Source organism: Canis lupus, chromosome 14 (genome assembly GCF_003254725.2).
Source record: "Canis lupus dingo isolate Sandy chromosome 14, ASM325472v2, whole genome shotgun sequence".
Taxonomy (NCBI): Eukaryota; Metazoa; Chordata; class Mammalia; order Carnivora; family Canidae; genus Canis; species Canis lupus.
The window spans coordinates 21,056,176-21,075,840 of NC_064256.1; the positions used below are offsets into that span (position 1 = coordinate 21,056,176).

General features: G+C 38.9%; 1 protein-coding gene and 1 non-coding gene across 11 annotated transcripts in view; both read left to right on the forward strand.

The window, feature by feature from the left end:
* The window catches only part of DYNC1I1 (dynein cytoplasmic 1 intermediate chain 1), a 440,266-nt gene extending 434,064 nt beyond the window's left edge, over positions 1 to 6,202 (forward strand). For all 10 annotated transcript variants that reach the window (XM_035698496.2, XM_049093605.1, XM_025471296.3 and 7 more), the window contains one exon: positions 5,254 to 6,202. In XM_035698496.2, coding sequence (XP_035554389.1) covers positions 5,254 to 5,364 — 111 coding nt within the window. In that variant the 3' untranslated portion in view covers positions 5,365 to 6,202. The remainder of the gene's footprint in view (positions 1 to 5,253) is intronic.
* LOC112675156 (U1 spliceosomal RNA) lies at positions 4,492 to 4,655 on the forward strand. Its single transcript, XR_003145786.1, has one exon. It is a non-coding gene; the product is annotated as a U1 spliceosomal RNA (small nuclear RNA).
* Positions 6,203 to 19,665: the final 13,463 nt, after the last annotated feature.

Here is a 19,665-nt window from a genome sequence, read left to right on the forward strand (position 1 = left end):
ATGTGCCAAGCACTGTGCTAAGCCCACTATATTTGGTGGGGGTGGTGAGGTCCTATTTAAGATTCACAAGAGTCCTAGGAGATGGGTCTCAAAATTCCTTTCTCACAAATGATCAGAGACATTAAAACATAAATTTCATAAGGACACACAGCAAATTAAGTGGCAGAGCAGGGAAAGAAACTGTGATCTGGCTGATACTGGAGGTGGAAAAAGTGAACGCTGCTCCGGTCTCAAAATTTAGTTCTTCTGCAATCTCTACCTCCCTTTAAGTGCAGGGGAAGCCCAGGCCAGACACCCAGTGGTCAGGCCAGTTAGTTGGGGGATGGGCTGGGACAGGATCCAGAGGCACCCTCCCTCCCTTGCACTGAGGCGGACGGGAGGGGGCAGGCCCATAGGGCCTCAGAAGTAGGAAGGAGGGGACTAACGTGATCAATTCTCATAAAATCTCCACAACTTGTACACTTTCGCTTTTTATTTTTGACCTTTTATCTTCTAAGAATCTTAGAAGATTTAAATGCAACCTTTGGATTCTTTTAGCAGGTTGTTCAAAACACATTACCTGCCTGCCACTCTGCTGGCATCTCAGAAAGGGCCGAGGCTCCCGATTGCCCCGCACCAACGTGTGAAAGTTATGTGATCTTTAGCAAATCATTTAGCTCCCCTATTCCCTACCCGTCCAAAGAGGTCTGTGCCTTGTTCCTTAATGTCCTCACATAGTAAATATCAGAATTAATTTTCTAAGAAAATAAAAACAAAAACCACAACAACGCTGTGGGATTGATAAATATGCCACTTCTAGATATCATGATTAGGAACATGTTGAATCTGGTTGACACTTTAAAGAAAACGCATGACTATTCCACGATGAACTCCTAGTATTTTCTTCACTTAGATTACCTTTCTCATCCTCTTCACATCCCTGTTGATAAATGGGTCAGATACCATCATCCCCATTTTACAATTGAGGCAATGAGAGGTTAAGTGCTGACCGTTGCCAGTAACCAAGATGAGAACGGGACTTAAACTTCCCGTCCAAACCTGAGGTTCATTTTACCTCCTCCTTGGGGCCAAATTGCTACCTCAGAAACTATCTTTGTCTTTAGTTCCCTCGGCCGTAAAAACAGGGTCATATCATAACAGGCCGTCACTCTTAGGACTAAGATTTTAGTATCTCAGGAATCAGAGCCCTGAGTGCTTGTGCCATAAAAATGCTTTGTACACTGCAAATAATTAGAACTTTTCTAATGGGGGGTGAGCTGGCTGGTTGGTGCACCCTGTATATGAAGCAGTGGGAAAATCTGAATCTTCCCTGACCTAGGATGTCGACTTTGGCAGAGGTATCTGAAGGCAGAAAATGTTTCCATATCCACGCTGATTCAGTACAATACTGGACAATTTTTAAAGTCCTTCTTTATGGTATTCCCTTGCTATAACTATGGGCTATTTCCTTCACCGTGCGTCTTATTATTACTATTATTATTTTTGGTAATCAATTGAAATTACTCATCACGATTAAAAATTTGTGTTTTTCCTGTCATGAAATGGAAATTGTTTGAAAATTATCCTGAACTGTTTTGCTCTGAATCTAGCCTTTAATGCCTTGATAGAAATGTAAAGAGATACTGAAGCCATGTCATTAACATGCCATTTGCTTCCCTGCTACTTGCTTGACTCACAACCTGTACTGGGAGGTGTTGCAGTTGTCACTGTAAGAAGATACATTTTAGGCTTTTCATTTTTTGAACGTCGCACCTATGCCAGTATTCACACATTCTGACTTAAGAAAACATGATCATTTGAGCCTGTTTTTCATGGTCATCATATGCCAAAATTATTCACTGCTGTATCTTTAATCCCTAGCATAGTGCAGGCTATAGTTGGTACTCTGTGCCAACTGAATACATTTGTGTGCTAGTTAGAGGAACATGAGAGCAGTCTTAGAGAATTTTCCTACTTAATGATTAAAATATTATTGGAGAAAGTCTCAGATGAATTTATGCTCATGAGCCTCCTTTCCAGCCATGGCTAATCAGATAGAACCAGATGAGAAGTGTCAGGAGTGCCAAGGATACGGAGGATACAGAGGATACGGAGGACACTTCTGTCCACACGGAAGCTGTTTACAGCCACAAATGTAAAATGAAAGGAGTGCTTTTTTGTTTGTTGGGACGTCTGTTTGATCTTACCTACAAGTAATTCAAATGCCAAAAATTATTACTTTGGGTGGGGAAACCGCCTGTGAATGCACATTCACACATTCAAGCTAAGAGTATACTTAAAGTGCTTCCTGATGGTGATACTTAATTCTAAAAATGCGGAAGTGTGCAGTTCACCTTCTAAATCTAACATTACAGCCAGCTTGCGTTATTTTTATAGCCAACCAAATGAGAAAGTGTAATAAGATGAGGTAGGCACATTTAAGTTTCTAGAAGCAATTGTGTTACCATTGTGTTCTACTCTGGAACATTTTTTTGTTGTGGTGGTTTTGTTTGTGGACCAAAGCAAACTAACATTTCTGTGAAGTGTATGGTATTCTAGAGAGAAAAATACTTGGTAGAATGTCTTTTTATTTTTTTTTAACTTCTAATATTTCCAACCTAAATGAAACTTGCACAGATCAAAAAGAGGACAAGATATGTTAGAATATTATGAACTCTTTTGTGAGGGCAAACCTGTATTATTATTATTATTTTTTTTTGCAAACCTGTATTTTTAAGGACAGGTGTTGGCATTAACAAAATTCATTTTTGAATTTTGAAAAGTTAGATGTGCAACTTAAATGTCATTAAGTGATACTCAATTCTGTCTCCAACTGTATCTGGGCACATAGCCAAACCTTAATGTGTCCTAATCTTTATTAGTATCATTTCTTAACAGTCTTGCCATTACTACTGCATGCAACTATGCACAATGTATTTACCTGTTTTCTTGAGTATATAGTTTCTATAGGTTGCTATCAATAAAACATTTGGTATGGCATCATATTTCAGCAATAACACAGTGTTTAGGAGACAAACTCCTGGAGCAATACACTGTATCATATATTGTGTAGTGTATTATTAGGAAGGCCTGCTTTTTTCCAGGACTTCAAGTTATGTGAAATTATGAGGTGCGTTAGCGATAGCTTGATTCTCACCTCATATGAGAAAAAGTTATAATCATGTTATCACAGTTGGCTTTGTCTCTCCCTAGGCTTTAGTGTTGTGACTTTTTTTGGAAGGACTTGGTCAGGAGTTGGAGGAGAGAAAAGAAATTGTGGACCTATTCTTTCATATAAATATGATACCAATCCTTTGCCGCTTGTGCTTTTGTTAGCTCTTTTGAGAATTTATTTTGGAAGCCTCATTTTTCTGGTGCAGTATTTTCTAAAATTGAAGAGAAAAATGAAGAATGGTGGAACCTAGGAAAAGAGCTCAAAGTAGGGAAAATGGACTGAGCAAAGGGGTAACTGTCATTCAATGCTATTGTGAACTTCTGTCGTTGCCTAAGGAGAAATTTGGATTCATTTCAGTAACTAGGGAAGTAGTTAACCATTCAAAAACTCATTCATATGACCAAATGAGACTTCTTCTTGGTACTGCATTTCTCAAAATAAGTAAAGACCTTACTCCCACACCTGTATATCATTTCCAGAATTATATTATTGAAATGTTTAAAACTTAGGACCAGAACACTAATTGCAGGATATACATTGTCGACTGATGATGCCATCCTCCAAGAAGTTCTTAGACATTATCTGAGAATATCATTCCCTGTAATAAAAATTTAAACTCCTAATCATTTGGCTATATATAGTGGGTAATTTTTCAGCTCTAAAAGTGACCAAAAAGCTTAGCTTTATTTGCTTCCTCTCTATTTTCAAAAATGTATATTAAGATGAATGCTATTAATGTTTATGGACTAGGTGCAGCACAGGTACCTATAGATGGGTCACCCCATCTCATAGGGCAGTCCTCTTTATAGTCTAAATCAATTTTATTCTCTATAAAAACCATTCAGACTTCTACTTGGTCCTGCTTCTCATCTTCAAATAATTCTCTTTTCCATTCCAAACACTTGCATGGTATCCTTAAGCAACTCATTTTTTGGATGCTATGTAAAGAAATTACTATCCTTTAAATGAACTAACAAAATCCATACACCCAATTTGTATCAGGTGGGATTAATTTTCTCCTCACTGAATCGTGCATAGAAAAAGATAATATTTGGGAAATTTTATAAACCCCTCTTTCTGACAGATCAGTATAGCATACTGGTCAGGGATGCAGATCCTGGAGCTAGAGAACACTGGCATTGGTATTTGCTAGCTAATGCAGTCTTTCTAAGATGACTTAATATTTCTGTGCCTTGAAAATGGAAATACTAATATTACTCTACATAGGGTTGCTGTGAGGAATGAGTTAATACATGTAAAGTACTTAGAACAAAACTCTTGGTAAGATCTTGCTGAAAAAGCCAAATTACTATTTCATAGTAAGATTTCTTTGTATGATACTTACCTGGCGGGGGAGACACCATGATCCTGCAGGTGGTTCTCCCGGGGCAAGGCTCGGCCATTGCACGCGGGCCGTGCTGACCTCTGCGATTTCCCCAAACGCGGGAAACTCGACTGCGCAATTTGTGGTAGTGGGGGCCTGTGCTCGCGCTCGCCCCCGGTTTAAAAAAAAAAAAAGATTTCTTTGTATGTGTGAACTGTACTTTTGCCATGCGTATTAGTGCATTAGCCACACTTTTTAAAAAGGACCAATAGCATGGACTTAGAAAGGCAATACCATAGTTATTTCAAAATCTGAATCGATTATGCAATTTCTATTGCTGTGCTCACTTTAACTCTGTTTCTTTTCTTTTTTTTTTTTTTTTAAGATTTTATTTATTTATTTGAGAGAGAGAATGAGGGAGGAAGGGCAGAGGGAGAAGATGACTCCTTCCTGAGCAGGGAGCTGGATGCAGGGCTCCATCCCAGGACCCTGAAATCATGACCTGAGCTGAAGGTCAGGTTGGCTCCTGTAATTGTATAGTTTACATAAGTTTTTTGAAGTTTTACAAATTTTATGAGTGATTTTTTCACCTGAGATCGACATTTCACCTCTTCAGTTTAAGAGAAACACTTCAGGGCCAATTCAGGGACGAAGATCTGGTTTCCTTTACATTCCAAGAGAAATGGCTGCTTCAGGAGGGGCAGGCATGTGGGCTTCTAGGCTTTCAGTCCTATAAGATATTTTGTTCACCATTTTCCATTAATTTGCTTTGCAGCTTGCAGTTCCCCACAATGACGAATGGACCCGATTTGCCAGGACCCTTGTGGAGATTCGCGCTAACAGAGCTGATAGTGAGGAGGAAGGCACGGTTGAGTTATCTGCCTAGTAGAAAAGAAGCACCTCCTACCCCGCCCCCACCTTCACCTTCTAGAACTCAGCTCTGCACTCATGGATTCCACTTATATTCAGTGTCCGTTTAGTATCAGTGTTGCGTGACATTCGGGTGTCATATTGTGCCAGCTTTGCTCTGAATATTCCAAATGTATCCACCCCACTTTACACTGACCTGAAATTCACCAGAGCATTTCTATCTTTATATTTGTCTCAAAAATGGGGGGAGGGGTGTAGGCTTTACGGGTTTAGTTGTTGCCTTTTAACTACTTAGTAGCTGTATTTAATAGCTGGAAACCTCTGGTTAAATTTGTTCTTACATGCACTTCTGGCATAGTCCTATTAAATCCATATGAAGCCAGATATGATTAGGTGCAGATGTGGTGTGCTTCATGATATGGTACAGGGCCAAAGACTTGAGATGTGGTGTTTTACATGGTGACTCACATTATGAATGGATTTACTAGAAGAACATTGCTGCTCCTTATTTATTGTGGTGTGCTGCATGGAACATATTTATTTGAGAGCATTAAAATAAACGATCCTAGAGCATGTGCATAATGAGAGGACTGTATTGTCTCTCTGCTGCTGTTGAAGTTACATTAAGTTCCAAATAACAATTACAGTATGCCGGTTCCACTGAGGACAAGAAATCTTTAGAGGTTTGTTGCAGGGAACGGAATGAATTTTAATGCCTATTATTTCTAGGTACTTGAACAATATTTCAAATGTAGTTGACCATTGATACTTGTCATTCAAGCTAACACAGTCCCAACAAAAGTCTGTGGTTCCTGAATATGACACCAGTATTGCCAATAAAATGTTCCAAACAAGTTCTGCACCAGTGTGGATAAATCCTTTGCTTGGGGAAAGCCTGATTAGGATTTTGCTATGACAAGGGGACGGGGAAATACATTAAGGCCATGTTAAAGACTGATAATGAACTTACAGGCTGCCACCCTGGCTGATCTCAACCCAAGACTGTGATTTTATTTTTACAAGGGAATGTGTGTGGCTTTTTGGGAAGCTTTCCTTTATCTCCTTCACCAGAGCCACTTTTGCCCAAAGACGGTCTCAAATGTTGGAATAAGAAAAACAGGGTAAGGTGAACAGATCCCAAATGTTTTACAGTTCTTTAAATTTTAAAAAAAATTTACACCAGAAAATTATGTTTATTGCTATTGGACTAGGAAATATGTCTATAAACAATTTTAGTAGAAAATTTTCTCAAAAAGTTATTTCATGCCTAGAGAGATTTAAAATAAATAGTGGGTGAGTCATGAAAAACATCTGAAGACAGACTTTTACCTTTTCAGGAAGAGTATCTCCATGGTGTTTTGGTGGTAGGGTCATCTTGAACTATAAGATTTCTTTTAATAAAAATTATATGCTTTTTCTCTAAGTGCCCTATGGCACAGAGATATTGAAATTCTTTGAAGGCAGGAATTATATTTTTAAAGATAAAAATAATGAGGGTCTTAAATAGGTTTAAAAGCAACCTAATAAAAAAAAAAGTACCAGGGGAAAAAAAGTTTCTCAAGCTTACACTAAAGGACCAAGAATAAATCAAGAACTCATGAGTTGCTATGACAGACCAAACTCTCAATGATTCCATGAGTAAAGACCAAATGGTGAAAAGGCTAGAGCCCCTTGGAGTAGGCACATGAAATATTACATGAGCTGAGAGACGTATGCATTCCACTGTGATAGCTAGTCTTGTGCCATTCCACATGGAGTCTGATGATGGATTATGGGGGAAGTGATGCTGGGTGGGGTCCAGGACACGGTTATGATAAGACTTATAGTTTTCTTTTAGGTCTCTGAGCACACTCACTCTTTGTTCCTAAGCCAAGAAGTACAATTACTTGTGTAAGAAGTACAACCATCCTGAGACATCTGGACCACACACAAGCCCAGTGACCGTGTAGTGGCCATGTGGATGGAAACCAAGCCAACCCACAGCCATTCAAGTCATCCCAACTCATGTCCTGGATGGAATGTGGTGGCCATGAAAACCTGCCTCTCTGATCTCCTATTGCAGACAGCATAACTAACAGCTGCTTTGCTCTGAAATCCATCACCATGTTTGACCAAGGCCATGCTTTCCACAGGCTGCTCTCCCAGTTGACTGAGCATGGCAGACACTGAGGTAGGCCTATTCTTGGGAGATGGAAGATTTCTCTGAGAGGTAACTGGCTCAAGGACTCCCTGTCAGCATTGCTAAAACCTTATAAAATTGCACTGCAATCTAAAACTAACCTTTCTTCACTTCCTCCCTCCCTCCAAATCTTTCCCTCTCTCTGAGTCTGACCAATACCACTGTCTGATGGCCCTCCCAGCATAATCTGTCTGCCTGACAAGAGAGTAAAGAGACTGATGAATCACCAAGAGTTGTAAGAATTAGCATGTGCCTTTGGGGGCAAGGGGAACAGCACAGAGACTGGATTTTTGAGGGGCTTAAGGGAACCAGAATAAAGTCTGGATAGGCAAGAATTCACTAGTTTGGGGGTACTTTTTTGGGATATGTGATTTTATACTCTGGCAAGGACCCAGGGGTTCTTAGAAGTCTAAAAAAGTTGTAGCCTACACTTGATGCAGTGAAAATGTGTGAGGTGCCCTGACTGATAGCATATATAGGAATAAAGAGGCTGAAGAAAGTAGATTATATTAGAATGAATAGATTATATAAGGCTGAAGACATATCCAAGAGTTGGGTTATATAGTAGGGTGCTGAACACATACCCTTCACCAACACCATCAGCAATAAGCTGGTGAGAAAAACATAAGCATCTCTAGGAATTTGTCGTGGCCTTTTTTGCAGGCCAGGACTGATAGTAGGAGATACAGTCACAGAACAGGGCTTGTTAGTATCTATAGGGATGATGACACCCTAGAGTAACAGTGGCTAGGTGGTGATAGTTAACCCCCAGAAATCAGGAAGCCACAATTACTGTAATGGCCAGCTAGATCAGAGGAACAGCAAAGAAGGCTTTACTCACTTATAGAACATGGCATCCTAAGGGCAAAACAGACAAGCAGCTCAAACAGTGCTTAACATCTACAATTGAAAACATAAAAGCAAGAATGGAGGAAAAAAAAAAAGAAGGAAGGAGAAAAAAAAGTGGAGGAGCAAGTGACCGAAGGCAGTTACCCCAATAGAAAATCATGATCCTCTACCATAGGACCCAGCAATTGCACTACTAGGTATTTACCTCAAAGATACTGATGCAGTGAAATGCTGGGACACCTACATCCCAATGTTCATAGCAGCAATGTCCACAATAGCCAAACTGTGGGAAGAGCCATGATATCCTTTGACAGATGAATGGATAAAGAAGATGTGGTATATATATACAACAGAATATTACTCAGCCATCAGAAGAAACGAATACCCACCATTTGCTTCAGCGTAGATGGAACTGGAGGGTATTATGCTGATTGAAATAAGTCCGAGAAGGACAATAATCATATGGTTTCACTCATATATGGAATATAAGAAATAGTGAAAGGGATTATAAAGGAAAGGAGGGGAACTGAGTAGGAAAAATTAGAGAGGGAGACAAACCATGAGAGACTTCTAACTCTGGGAAACGAAGGGTTGTGGAAGGGGAGGTTTGTGGGGGGATGCGGTAACGGTGATGGGCAATGAGGAGGGCAATTGATGGGATAAGCACTGGGTGTTATACTATATGTTGGTAAATTGAATTTAAATTTTTAAAAATGTAAAAGAAAAAGAAAATCATGATCCTTTGCTCATTACCTAGACCCGAGCCAATTTTCTGATCTAGAACCTACTGACTGAAAAGGGGTCTAGCCTGTTAGCAGAAAGGACACCATGGGAAACACATATTGTGATGATTTCCTCAATCCTTCCCCAAAGGGACCTATGGCCATTTATTCAGGTCAATGTATAACGCAGAAAGAAAAATCAGACACTTGGGAGAACTAGTTGATACAGGGTTTGAATTCAGATTGAAACTTGAAGCTGTATCATAGTCTCCCAGTTAGAATGGTAACTTATGGTAACTAGATAAGATAATAAAGCCCTTATTAATCATCGGTCACACTGGGCTCTTAGGTCTATGGACCCACAAAGTGACCATTTCCCCAAACCCTGAGTGTTCAATTGGAGCTAACATACTTGGCATTGGGTTCCTGGCCTCTGGGGTTAAGAGCTATACAAAAGGGAAGGCCAAGTGGAGACGCTCTGAAACTGCCATACTCCCACCTCCTCCTACCAAGATGGTAAATAAAAAACAATATTACATCTCAGGGTAGGGCTGGGAGGATGGTAGACATTAGGGACATTCTTAGAATCCTAGAAGATGCAGAGTGGTGGTTCCTAGAATTTATCCATTTAAGACCAGTCGGGGGATCCCTGGGTGGCGCAGCAGTTTAGCGCCTGCCTTTGGCCCAGGGCGCGATCCTGGAGACCCAGGATCGAATCCCACATCGGGCTCCCGGTGCATGGAGCCTGCTTCTCCTTCTGCCTATGTCTCTGCTTCTCTCTCTCTGTGTGTGACTATCATAAATAAATAAAAATTAAAAAAAAAATAAGACCAGTCGGACTCCTTCATAAACTAGATGGATCTTGGAGAATAACTGAAGAGTAGTGCAAGCTTAACCAATAGGAGCTCTTATCACAGCTGCTGTGTCATATGTGACATCTTTCTTGGAACAGATTAATAAGGTACCAGTACCAGAAGTCCTATAAGGTATATATACTCCAGAGGGTGGGAGATCAAGTCAAGGTAGAATTGGGAACATGCTATGTCAGTGGAATTTTTAGGAATCCAATAGTTAGGTACATACTGGGATGTCCCTTCCAAAGTGAAAAAGTGCTGGAGCTTAGAACTGCCAACACAAGAAGGAAGCACAGCACCTGGTAGGCCTCTGTAGGTTCTGAAGGCAACACACATGTCTAAGAATACTCTGTTCTACCATGTAGCATTGCAAGGCTTTGGGGAGGGCTCAAAATGAGAAAGGACTTCACATCAGATCTAAACTGCAGTGCAAGGAGCTACATGGGCCACTCAACCAACAGATGCTATGGTATTAGAAATATCGCTGGTGGTTTCGAAAAGATAGGGCAACTTATGGCAAACCCTAGTAGGGCAATTATAATAGTGGCCCATGAAGTTCCAAAGGAAAGTTGAGCTATCTGAAGCAAAGAAGTAAGTGACTTTTGAGAAATAGCTCCTGGCATGTTGACTGGGTCATGGAAGTAGAGCTCTTGACCATGAAGATGTGAAAATACCAGACATCCAAATAGCCCATTTGTAAGTCGAGTCCTGTTAGCCTCACCAAGTTATAAAGTTGGAAAGATCCAAAAAAAACCTTTCCATAAGATGGAAATTGTGCATCCAGGATGCACATCTGAGCAGAACCAGAGGGCGTAAGTAAGCTGCATGAGCAAGGAGCCCAGAACCCAATGTTACCCAACAGGATTTCACCAGCACCCCTTTCCCATGCTTGTGTATGTGGTCATACGTAGGGAGGGTGGATTCTGTATGACTGGTTGAGAAAAAGGGGAAAAAGTCAGAGGCTGGTTTACATATGGGTTGTCTCCGTTTACGGGTGGAAGTTAAGAATGGATGACAGCTACACTACAGCCATAATGAAGGGTGACCTCGGAGGACAGTAAAGGGAAAAACTTTCCAATAGGTAGAGCTGTAAGGTGTGCACATAGTCATCCCCTTTGTGTGGAAAGACAAGTGGCCAGGAATAAGTACATATACATACACTGCCCTAGGCCAAGCTATCATCATCTCTCTCATGAATTCTTTATCTCATTCACCTCCCAGCTTCCATCCTTTGACCTCTTCAGTCTTTTCACAAGATAGCAGCTTGAATGACGGTGTTGCAACACTTAACTCCTCCACTCAAAGCACACTGATGGTATATGTATGGGGGTATAAAGTACAGCATAGGGAATACAGTAATATTTTAATAACTTTAATATAGTGACAGATGGTGACTGTGGCAAGCATTTTATAAGGCATTAAATGTCAAATCACTATGTTGAACACCTGAAACTAATTTAACACGGTATGTCAGCTCTACTTCAATAAGAAACAAACCAAAACCCATGAATGGCTTTCACATCATTTGGAGTAAAAGTCAAAATTTTGATAGTGGCCCACAGACCCTATAGGATTTGATTCTCATGTCCTGTCTCTGATCTTATATCCTGTCACTTAATGTTTGCTAATCCACTGCCATTTCTCCGACCTCACTCTTCCTTTGACATGCCAAGCACCTCCAATCATATGGGCCTTTGTACTAATAATTTCTTCCGTCCAGAATGCTAAAAGCACTGAGTTTATTTTTTTTTTAATAATCTGAGAGAGAGAGAGAGAGAGAGAGAGAGAGCACAAGTGGGAAGGTTAGAGGGAGAGGGAGAAGCAGGCTCCCCGCTAAGCGGAGCGCAATTCGGGGCTCCATCCCAGGACCCCAAGATCATGACCTGAGCCGGAGGCAAACGCTCAACCGACTGAACCACCCAGTCGCCCCCAGAAAGCACTGAGTTTATAAACCCTTATGCACATACTTCAAATTTTCACCCTTTAATATAATTAAGGTCATTCCTCTGACTTTTCCAACTAACCTTTTATCTGTGAAAGTAACAGGTTCCCTAACAGCTTAACATCAACATCAATAAGAAGTCATAGTTTAAAATAGCAGCAACAGCAACTGAAGATAAGCTTAAAAGATCTGAGGCTCCCAATTAGAGCACTGAGAGGAAGAATTAACAAAGTAAAATTAAAATGAGAAAAGGTGTAAGTTTTTGGTTTTTTATTGAGGTGTGATTCCCATACAACAAAATGCACACAGATAGGAGTGTTCAGTTTTAACAATTTTTTTTAAAGATTTTTTATTTATTCATGAGAGACACACAGAGAGAGAGAGAGGCAGAGACACAGGCAGAGGGAGAAGCAGGCTCCATGCAGGGAGCCCAACGTCGGACTCGATCCTGGGACTCCAGAATCACGCCCTGGGCCAAAGGCAGGAGCTTAACTGCTGAGCCACCCAGAGATCCCCTTAATGATTTTTTAAACAAGTTTTAACAATTACATACAGTTACATAACCAGGAGACAAAACAAGATACAAAACATTTTAATAAAGATGGAAGTACTCTTGTGGCCCTTCCCAGCAATCCTTGTTTTGATTTCTGTCAACACAGATTAGTTGTGGCTGTTCTCTTCTTAAACTTCATATAAGTGAAATCGCACAGCATGCCTTGTTTTAATGGCTGGATTATTTTGCTTGATATAATTTTTTTGACATTTGTCCTCGTGCTAAACATTTTCGTAGTATGTTCCTTTTTATTGCTGACTGGTATTCCATTTTACAATTATTTTGCAATTTATTCATTCATCACTTACTGAACATTAGTGTTTTCAGTTTGAGGCCTTTTTATCTAATGTTCCTATGAATATCCGTGTACAGTTCTTTTTGTAGGCACTTGTTTTCTTTGGCAAATCCTGCAAGTGGAATTTCTGGGTTGTATGGTAGATCTATGTTTAACTTCCTAAGAACTTTCGTAAGTGTTCTGCAAAGTGGTTGTACCATCTTGCATTCCCACCAAGGCGTCAGAATTCCAGTTGTTCCACAGCTGCTCCAAAATCTAATATTGTTGGTCTTTTTCATTTGGGCCATTTTGGGGAGTACGAAACAGTAGCCAACTGTGGTTTTAGTTTGCATATACTTGATGACTACTGGTTTTGAACACCTCTTCATGTGCTTACTGGCCATTTTTACATGTCACATTACACCTTTTTCTCTGAAATGGCTGCTCAAATATTTTGGGCATTTTTAAAACTGGATTTTCTTTGTGTTTTTACCTAACAAAGCTCTTTATATAACCTCTATATAAGTCCTTTGTCAGATACATGTGTTACAAATATTTTTCCCAGTCTAGGACTTCAAACTTCATTCCCTTAAAATACTGTGATATGCAGAAATGTTAAATTTTCTTAAAGTCCAATTGCCCATTTTAATCCTTTCTGGTTAGTATTTTATGGTTCTTCCTAGTAAATCTTGCTTGCCATCTTGTTTTCTTCTGAATATTTTATTGTTTTAGCCTTTACATGAAGCTCTATGATGAATCTTAAATTTATGTTTGTAAATGGATGACGCAGTGGTCAAAACTGAGTTTTTAAAAAATTTATGGATATTCAGCTGGTCTAGCAATATGGGCTGAAAAATTTATTTTCTTTTTTGACCATTAAATGGAACTAGCATCCTTGGTAAAAAGTCAACTGATGATATACATATGAGCTCACTATTCTATGAACTCACTTTTCTATTTTATTGAGCAATTACATAATACACTGTCCTGATTGATAGATTTAGTTAAGTCTCCAAATTTGTTATTCATTTGGAAGTCTTGTTTTAGCTATTCTAGATCTTCAATGTTTCCATATAATTTTAGAATCACTGTAAAATTTTTAAAAGAAAATCATACTGTTTAGTTTTCAACTGGGAGTTCATTTAATCTACATACCAATTTGGAAGAATGAACATCTTAACAATTTTGAATCTTCCAATCCATAAACAGGGTATATGTCTTCCCATTCATTGAATTATCTTTATCTCACAATGTTTTAGTATATCGGTTATGCACACCTTTTAGATTTATTCCTAAGTATTTAATTTTTATTCTATTATAAATATTGTAATTGTTTTAAAATTTTATTTTCCAAGCATATTTTGCTAGTTTTCAGAAAATCTGTATACATTCATCTAGTATTTTGCAACCTTATTAATAGGAATATATCATTTCTAGATTTCATAGATCCCATTGGTTATTATATATACAATCATACTGAGAATGAAAGCTGTAGTTCTTCCTTTCCAATCTTTTTTCCTTACAACACTAGCCAGCACTTCCAGATCAATGTTGTATTGCAGAAGTGAAGGCAGACATCCTTACCTTTTTCCTGATCTCATATAAGAGTTTCAATGTTTCACTTTTATCATGGACAGGTGTTAAGTTTTACCCGATGTTTTTGTTCTGCATCTATTGATATATAGTCATGTAATTTCTCATTTATTCTATTAATGTGATGAATTGCACTGGCTTTTTAAAATGTTAATCCAACCTTGCTATACTTGTATGGACCTCATTTGATCAAAATATATTGCTAGATTCTATTTGCTAATAATTAAAGCAGTTTTCCATAATTCTTCCTTAGGGATACTGGTCTATAATTTTCCATTCTTGTAATGTCTTTGTGAGGTCTTAGTTACATGATGATGCTCATATGAATTGAGAAATGTTCTAACATCCTCTATTTTGTGCAAGAGTATAAATATTGGTATTAATTCTTCCTTAAATATTTGATAGAATCCACTGGTGAAGCCATGTGGCCCTGGAGTTATATTTGTGAGAAAGTTTCTGATAATAAATTCATTTACTTAATAGAAATAGGGATGTTCAGATTTCCTATTTCTTTTTGGTTCCATTTTGGCAAATCGTATTTTTTTCAAAAATGTGTCCTTTTGGGGCGCCCAGGTGGCTCAGTGGTTGAGCGTCTGCGTTCAGCCCAGTGCGTGATCCTGGAGACCCAGGATCGAGTCCCGTGTCAGGCTCCCTGCATGAAGCCTGCCTCTCCCTCTGCCTGCGTCTCTGCCTCTCTCTCTCATCAATGAATAAATAAAATTAAAAAAAATATATGTGTCCATTTAAGTAATCAAATTTATTGGCATAATTGTTCTTCTAGCCCCTCATTACATATAATTATGTGTGCAAATGTATATATATGTATACTATATATATTCATAGATATCTTTTTAATTATTGATATATTTGTCTTCTTTAAGAGTCTTGTCAGGTATCAATATTAGTCTGTTTAAAGAACTGCCGTTTGGAACTGTTGATTTTTCTCTATTGTTTGTTCACTTTTTTTCTTCTTTCTACTTTGGGTTTCATTTGCTCTTTTTTTCTTATTTCCTAGAGTAGAAACTTAGATCACTGGTTGTAAAACACTTTTCTTCTAATTTAGGCCTTTAAAGTTATAAAAATCCCTCTAAGTACTGCTTTTACTGTATGTATCCTACAAATTTGATCTGTTGTGCTTTCGTTATCATTCTATTCAAAATATTTTCTAATTTCCGTTGTAATATATTATTTGGCCCATGGGCTTTTTAGAAGTGTGTTTAATTTCCAAATATTTGGAAAGCTTTCCAGATATCTTTGTTTTTATTTCTAGCTTGATTCTGCTTGGTAAGAAAACATACAGAGTAAGAAATACTCTATATTTCAAATCCTTTGAAATTTATTAAGATTTATTTTATGAGCTAGCATATGGTCTAGCTTGGTCAATGTTCCATGTGCACTTAAAAAGAATGTCAATTCTTCAGATATTGAGTCTGTGGTTCTAAAAACGTCAAATAGACTAAATTGCCTGAGAGTACTGTTTCAATCTTCTGTAATCTTACTGATTATTTTCTATGTGTTTAATCAATTACTGAGAAAGGAAGTGAAAATATGTAAATATGGCTGTGGTTTGTCTATTTATCCTCTAGTTCTGTTTTTATTCATGCATTTTAAAGCTCTGTTACTAGATATTACATATTTAGTTTATTATATCATCTTGATAAACTGACCCTTTTATTATCTTGAAATCTCCCTCTAGTGTCCTTTCATTTCAGCCTGGACTCTAGCATTTGTTGTAAGGCAAGGCTGCTAGTGATAAACTTTCAGGTTTTGCTTATCTGGGAATATTATTTTTCCCTCATTTTTGAAGAATAATTTCATCAGAAGTAGAAATCTTCATTGATAGATTTTTTTCTTTCAGCACTTTTGAGTATTTCATCCCACAAGCTTCTGGCCTGTATGGCTTCAGGTAAGATATCAGCTATTAATCTTGTTTAGGATCCCTTGTATATGATGAGTTGCTTCTTTCTTGGAGCTGCAAGATCCCCTCACAGGTTTTGGCTTCTGACAGCTTGATTATGATGTGTTTATGTATGGATCTCTGAGTTTGTCCTACTTGGATTTCATGGAGGTTCTAAGAGATGGAGATTGTTTTTCATCAATTTTGGGAAGTTTTCAGCCTTTCTCGCTTCAAGAATTCTGCCCTTTCTCTGCCTCCCCTCCTGCTGGCATTCATGATGGTACCCACAGGGCTGTGTTCAATTTTTTGTTTCCCCTTTTTGTTCTTTAGATTGTATATTTCAACTGACCCTCCTTCACATTTGCTTATTCTTTGCTCTGCCGAAAACATCATTCTAGTTTAGTTCTTTAGACATGAATTCCTTTAATTCATTGAGTATACTTAAAGGTGCTTTAAAATCTTTGTCTAGAATGAAAATCCAGTCTCTGGGCTTCCTCATAGTTCTTCTTGATTTTTTTTCTTGTGTATATGCCATACTGTTTCTTTACATGTCTCATACTCTTTTGTTGAACTCCAGGTGTTTGGAGCATTGTAATGTACAACCCTGGAAATCAGATTTGTTGTTACTTATTGTAATTCTTGTTTATTTAGCAAATTCTCTGAACTGATGCCATATAGTGCCTATTCTGTGTCATGTATGGCCCCTGAAGTCTATTAATTCGATGTTTAGTCAATGACTGGACAGAGATTTCCATAAATGCTTAGAACCAAAAACTCTTCCAGTATTTGCCAGAGGACTCATGTGTGCTGAGGCACACATTCAACACTCAGCCTGGTGGTCTACCACTCTGCATTAGTCTTCACTTCCTTTTTCTGAAGAGCCTCAAGGTTGACAGGAGGTTGAGAACTTAGAGCCTTCTCAGGTCTCTCCTGAGTATGTGCACTCTTCTGAGTCTGGGTGTGTGTTCTTCCAGATTCCCAGTAGCATTCTAGAGCTATTCAAAACCCTATGAATATCTCATTCCCCAGATGGTCCTCTCAAGTTTTTGGTTATTCCGCTCTTTGCCCTGTTATTTATTTCCTCAGATGCTGTACAACAACTAAGATGATAGCGTACCAACTGCTTCTTCAGTTAGCAGGAAGGAAATGCATACATTGCATTGTGGGGTAGGCCAAAGGCTGAGACTGCACATGTGTAGAAGTCTCTACCTTCTGCAATAATAAAATTCAACAGACATCAGCAATCATACTACTTCTGCCTTCGGGAAAAAAAAGTATGTCTGTCTCAATTTTTCTCATTCCCAACTTTTCATTTTTCTGATTTCATTCTAACAGAGTATATGCCTTTCATAATCCTGGAGCTGATTCAAATGTCAAGGTTATCATAAGCAGCAGTTTCTTACATGGAGTGGCTGTCGGAACACCTAAATTCTCAAATTAATAAAGCACATCTCTATACTCAGAACATATGTAGGTAAATTTTACTTCAAAACAGGAATTCACAATTTGAAATATACCACTATTTTGAAAAAAGGATGAGAAAACGATATATATGTATGTTTCTCAGTTAATTTTTAGTGTGGGTCAGTCAGTAATCTGCTCTTGTTTATGTAATAATGGTAAAAGGGGCAGCAGAGTGCAGTGGTACGTCTTCTCCTTTGACTTGAGCGCAGGGCCCTTGTTGGGAATAGAGTCAGGCTTTTCCACCATTAGTGGTGATGGAGATTTTACGTCCAAAAGTAATTCCAGCAAATCCCACATTCTGTAAACTGTCTCCATTCCCTCCAGACACACTTTGAGGCCAAGTACCCATAGATATTTACTTTTAACTTGGTTTTCCATTATTTCCAACTTTTGTTGAAGAATGGCATTTTCTAATTATAGCAGAGATTTTTAAGATGGTCCAATTCAGTTCACATCGTATCGCATTGCATTGTAACAGACTGTAAATTTATCTTTTTCCACATTACCTTTCCATTTTAAACTCATGGGGCAAATGCCTTAAGTTTACCTTAATCCTCTCTTTACTGACTATAATAGGTCATAAAATAGTTTAAGATGAACCTCGGGACGCCTGGGTGACTCAGTGGGTTAAGCGTCTGCCTTTAGCTCAGGTTATGATCCCAGGGTTCTTAGATCGAGCCCTGAGTTGGGCTCCCTGCTCAGTGAGGAACTTGCTTCTTCCTCTCTTTCTGCCCCTCCCCCTGCTTGTTCTTTCTCAAATAAGTAAAATCTTTAAAAAAAAAAAAAAAAAAAGGATGAACCTTGAAAGGGTTGTGAGGACTCAGCTAGTCCTCAGGCTCTAGAATTCTTTGAATTAGGAAATGTACCCACTACGGTAAATAATCAGTGATCACCCTTTCCTTCCACTCTAAGCTAGGAATGACACCTCTGATTCTAAGAACTGGGGGAAGTAAGAAACTCTGGGCAAAGATGGTCATAAGAAGGTCCTGAACTGAGTCTTGTTGAGAAACCCTTGTAGGTAAAGAACAGAGCTTGGGCTGCCACCAGACCTAGATTTAAATCCTAGCCTCCTCATTTGCTAGCTGAGAGATCACGAGCAAGATGCTTTGCCTCTGCGAGTCTGAGGTTTCCTCATTTGTAGCATAGGAAAAAGAACTGTACCTACTTTAAGGGCTGTGAGGAGGATTTAATGAGATCATGCCTGGCATGTAATACCTCATATTTAATAAGTTCTTAGTGGCCAAAGAACTCCAGGGTGGAGGCAGAATGACTCGCCCCTCTCTCTTTTGAAAGCAGCCCAGCAAGACCAGAGCAAGAGCAAGAGGTGGAAGGAGGTGATACGAGATAGGGAACAATGTTTTCTTTAGGCTGAATTTCCTTCTCCCCACCATACAGGACAGACTATGGTACACTTGCACAAATCTGTTCTGAGAGCCTGAATCTATTTTAAAGTCACCTTAGAACTGCTCCACTGCTAAATGAAGCATCCTGCAAAGGGGAAGGAGCCCTGGCTAATGGAATCAAAGTGATGGTGTGCACTGAAGCCCTGATGGCCAGACCAGTGTGCTGGGGGTGTGCCTGTGACCCAGGAGAGGCAAGCCTCAGACAGGCACAATTAGTGTGTCTTCTTAACTTTCCTTCTGAAGTTATTCAAGGGGACTGTGGTTTTGCCTTGAGCAAAACCCCCTTAACAGCCGGGAATCTAAAAACAAACATTATTTTATTAGGTTACCCCAGCAGATGAAAGCCGAGTGTTCCATTTGGACTCTTTTTTGGAGTCAAATGCATTAGCTAAAAACAAACCCTTTTGAGAAAGAGGGTTCCCGTTGTCCTCAGCAGCTTCTAAGGAAAGCTTGCCACTGTGCTCCTACGGAGCACATAAACAACAGGCAGTGAGAGGAATAGAATGAGTTGTAAATAACTAATATTCATTGATAAGAAAAACTATTAAATGACATATCTCAACCCTAATGTAGCACTAATCTCGAAA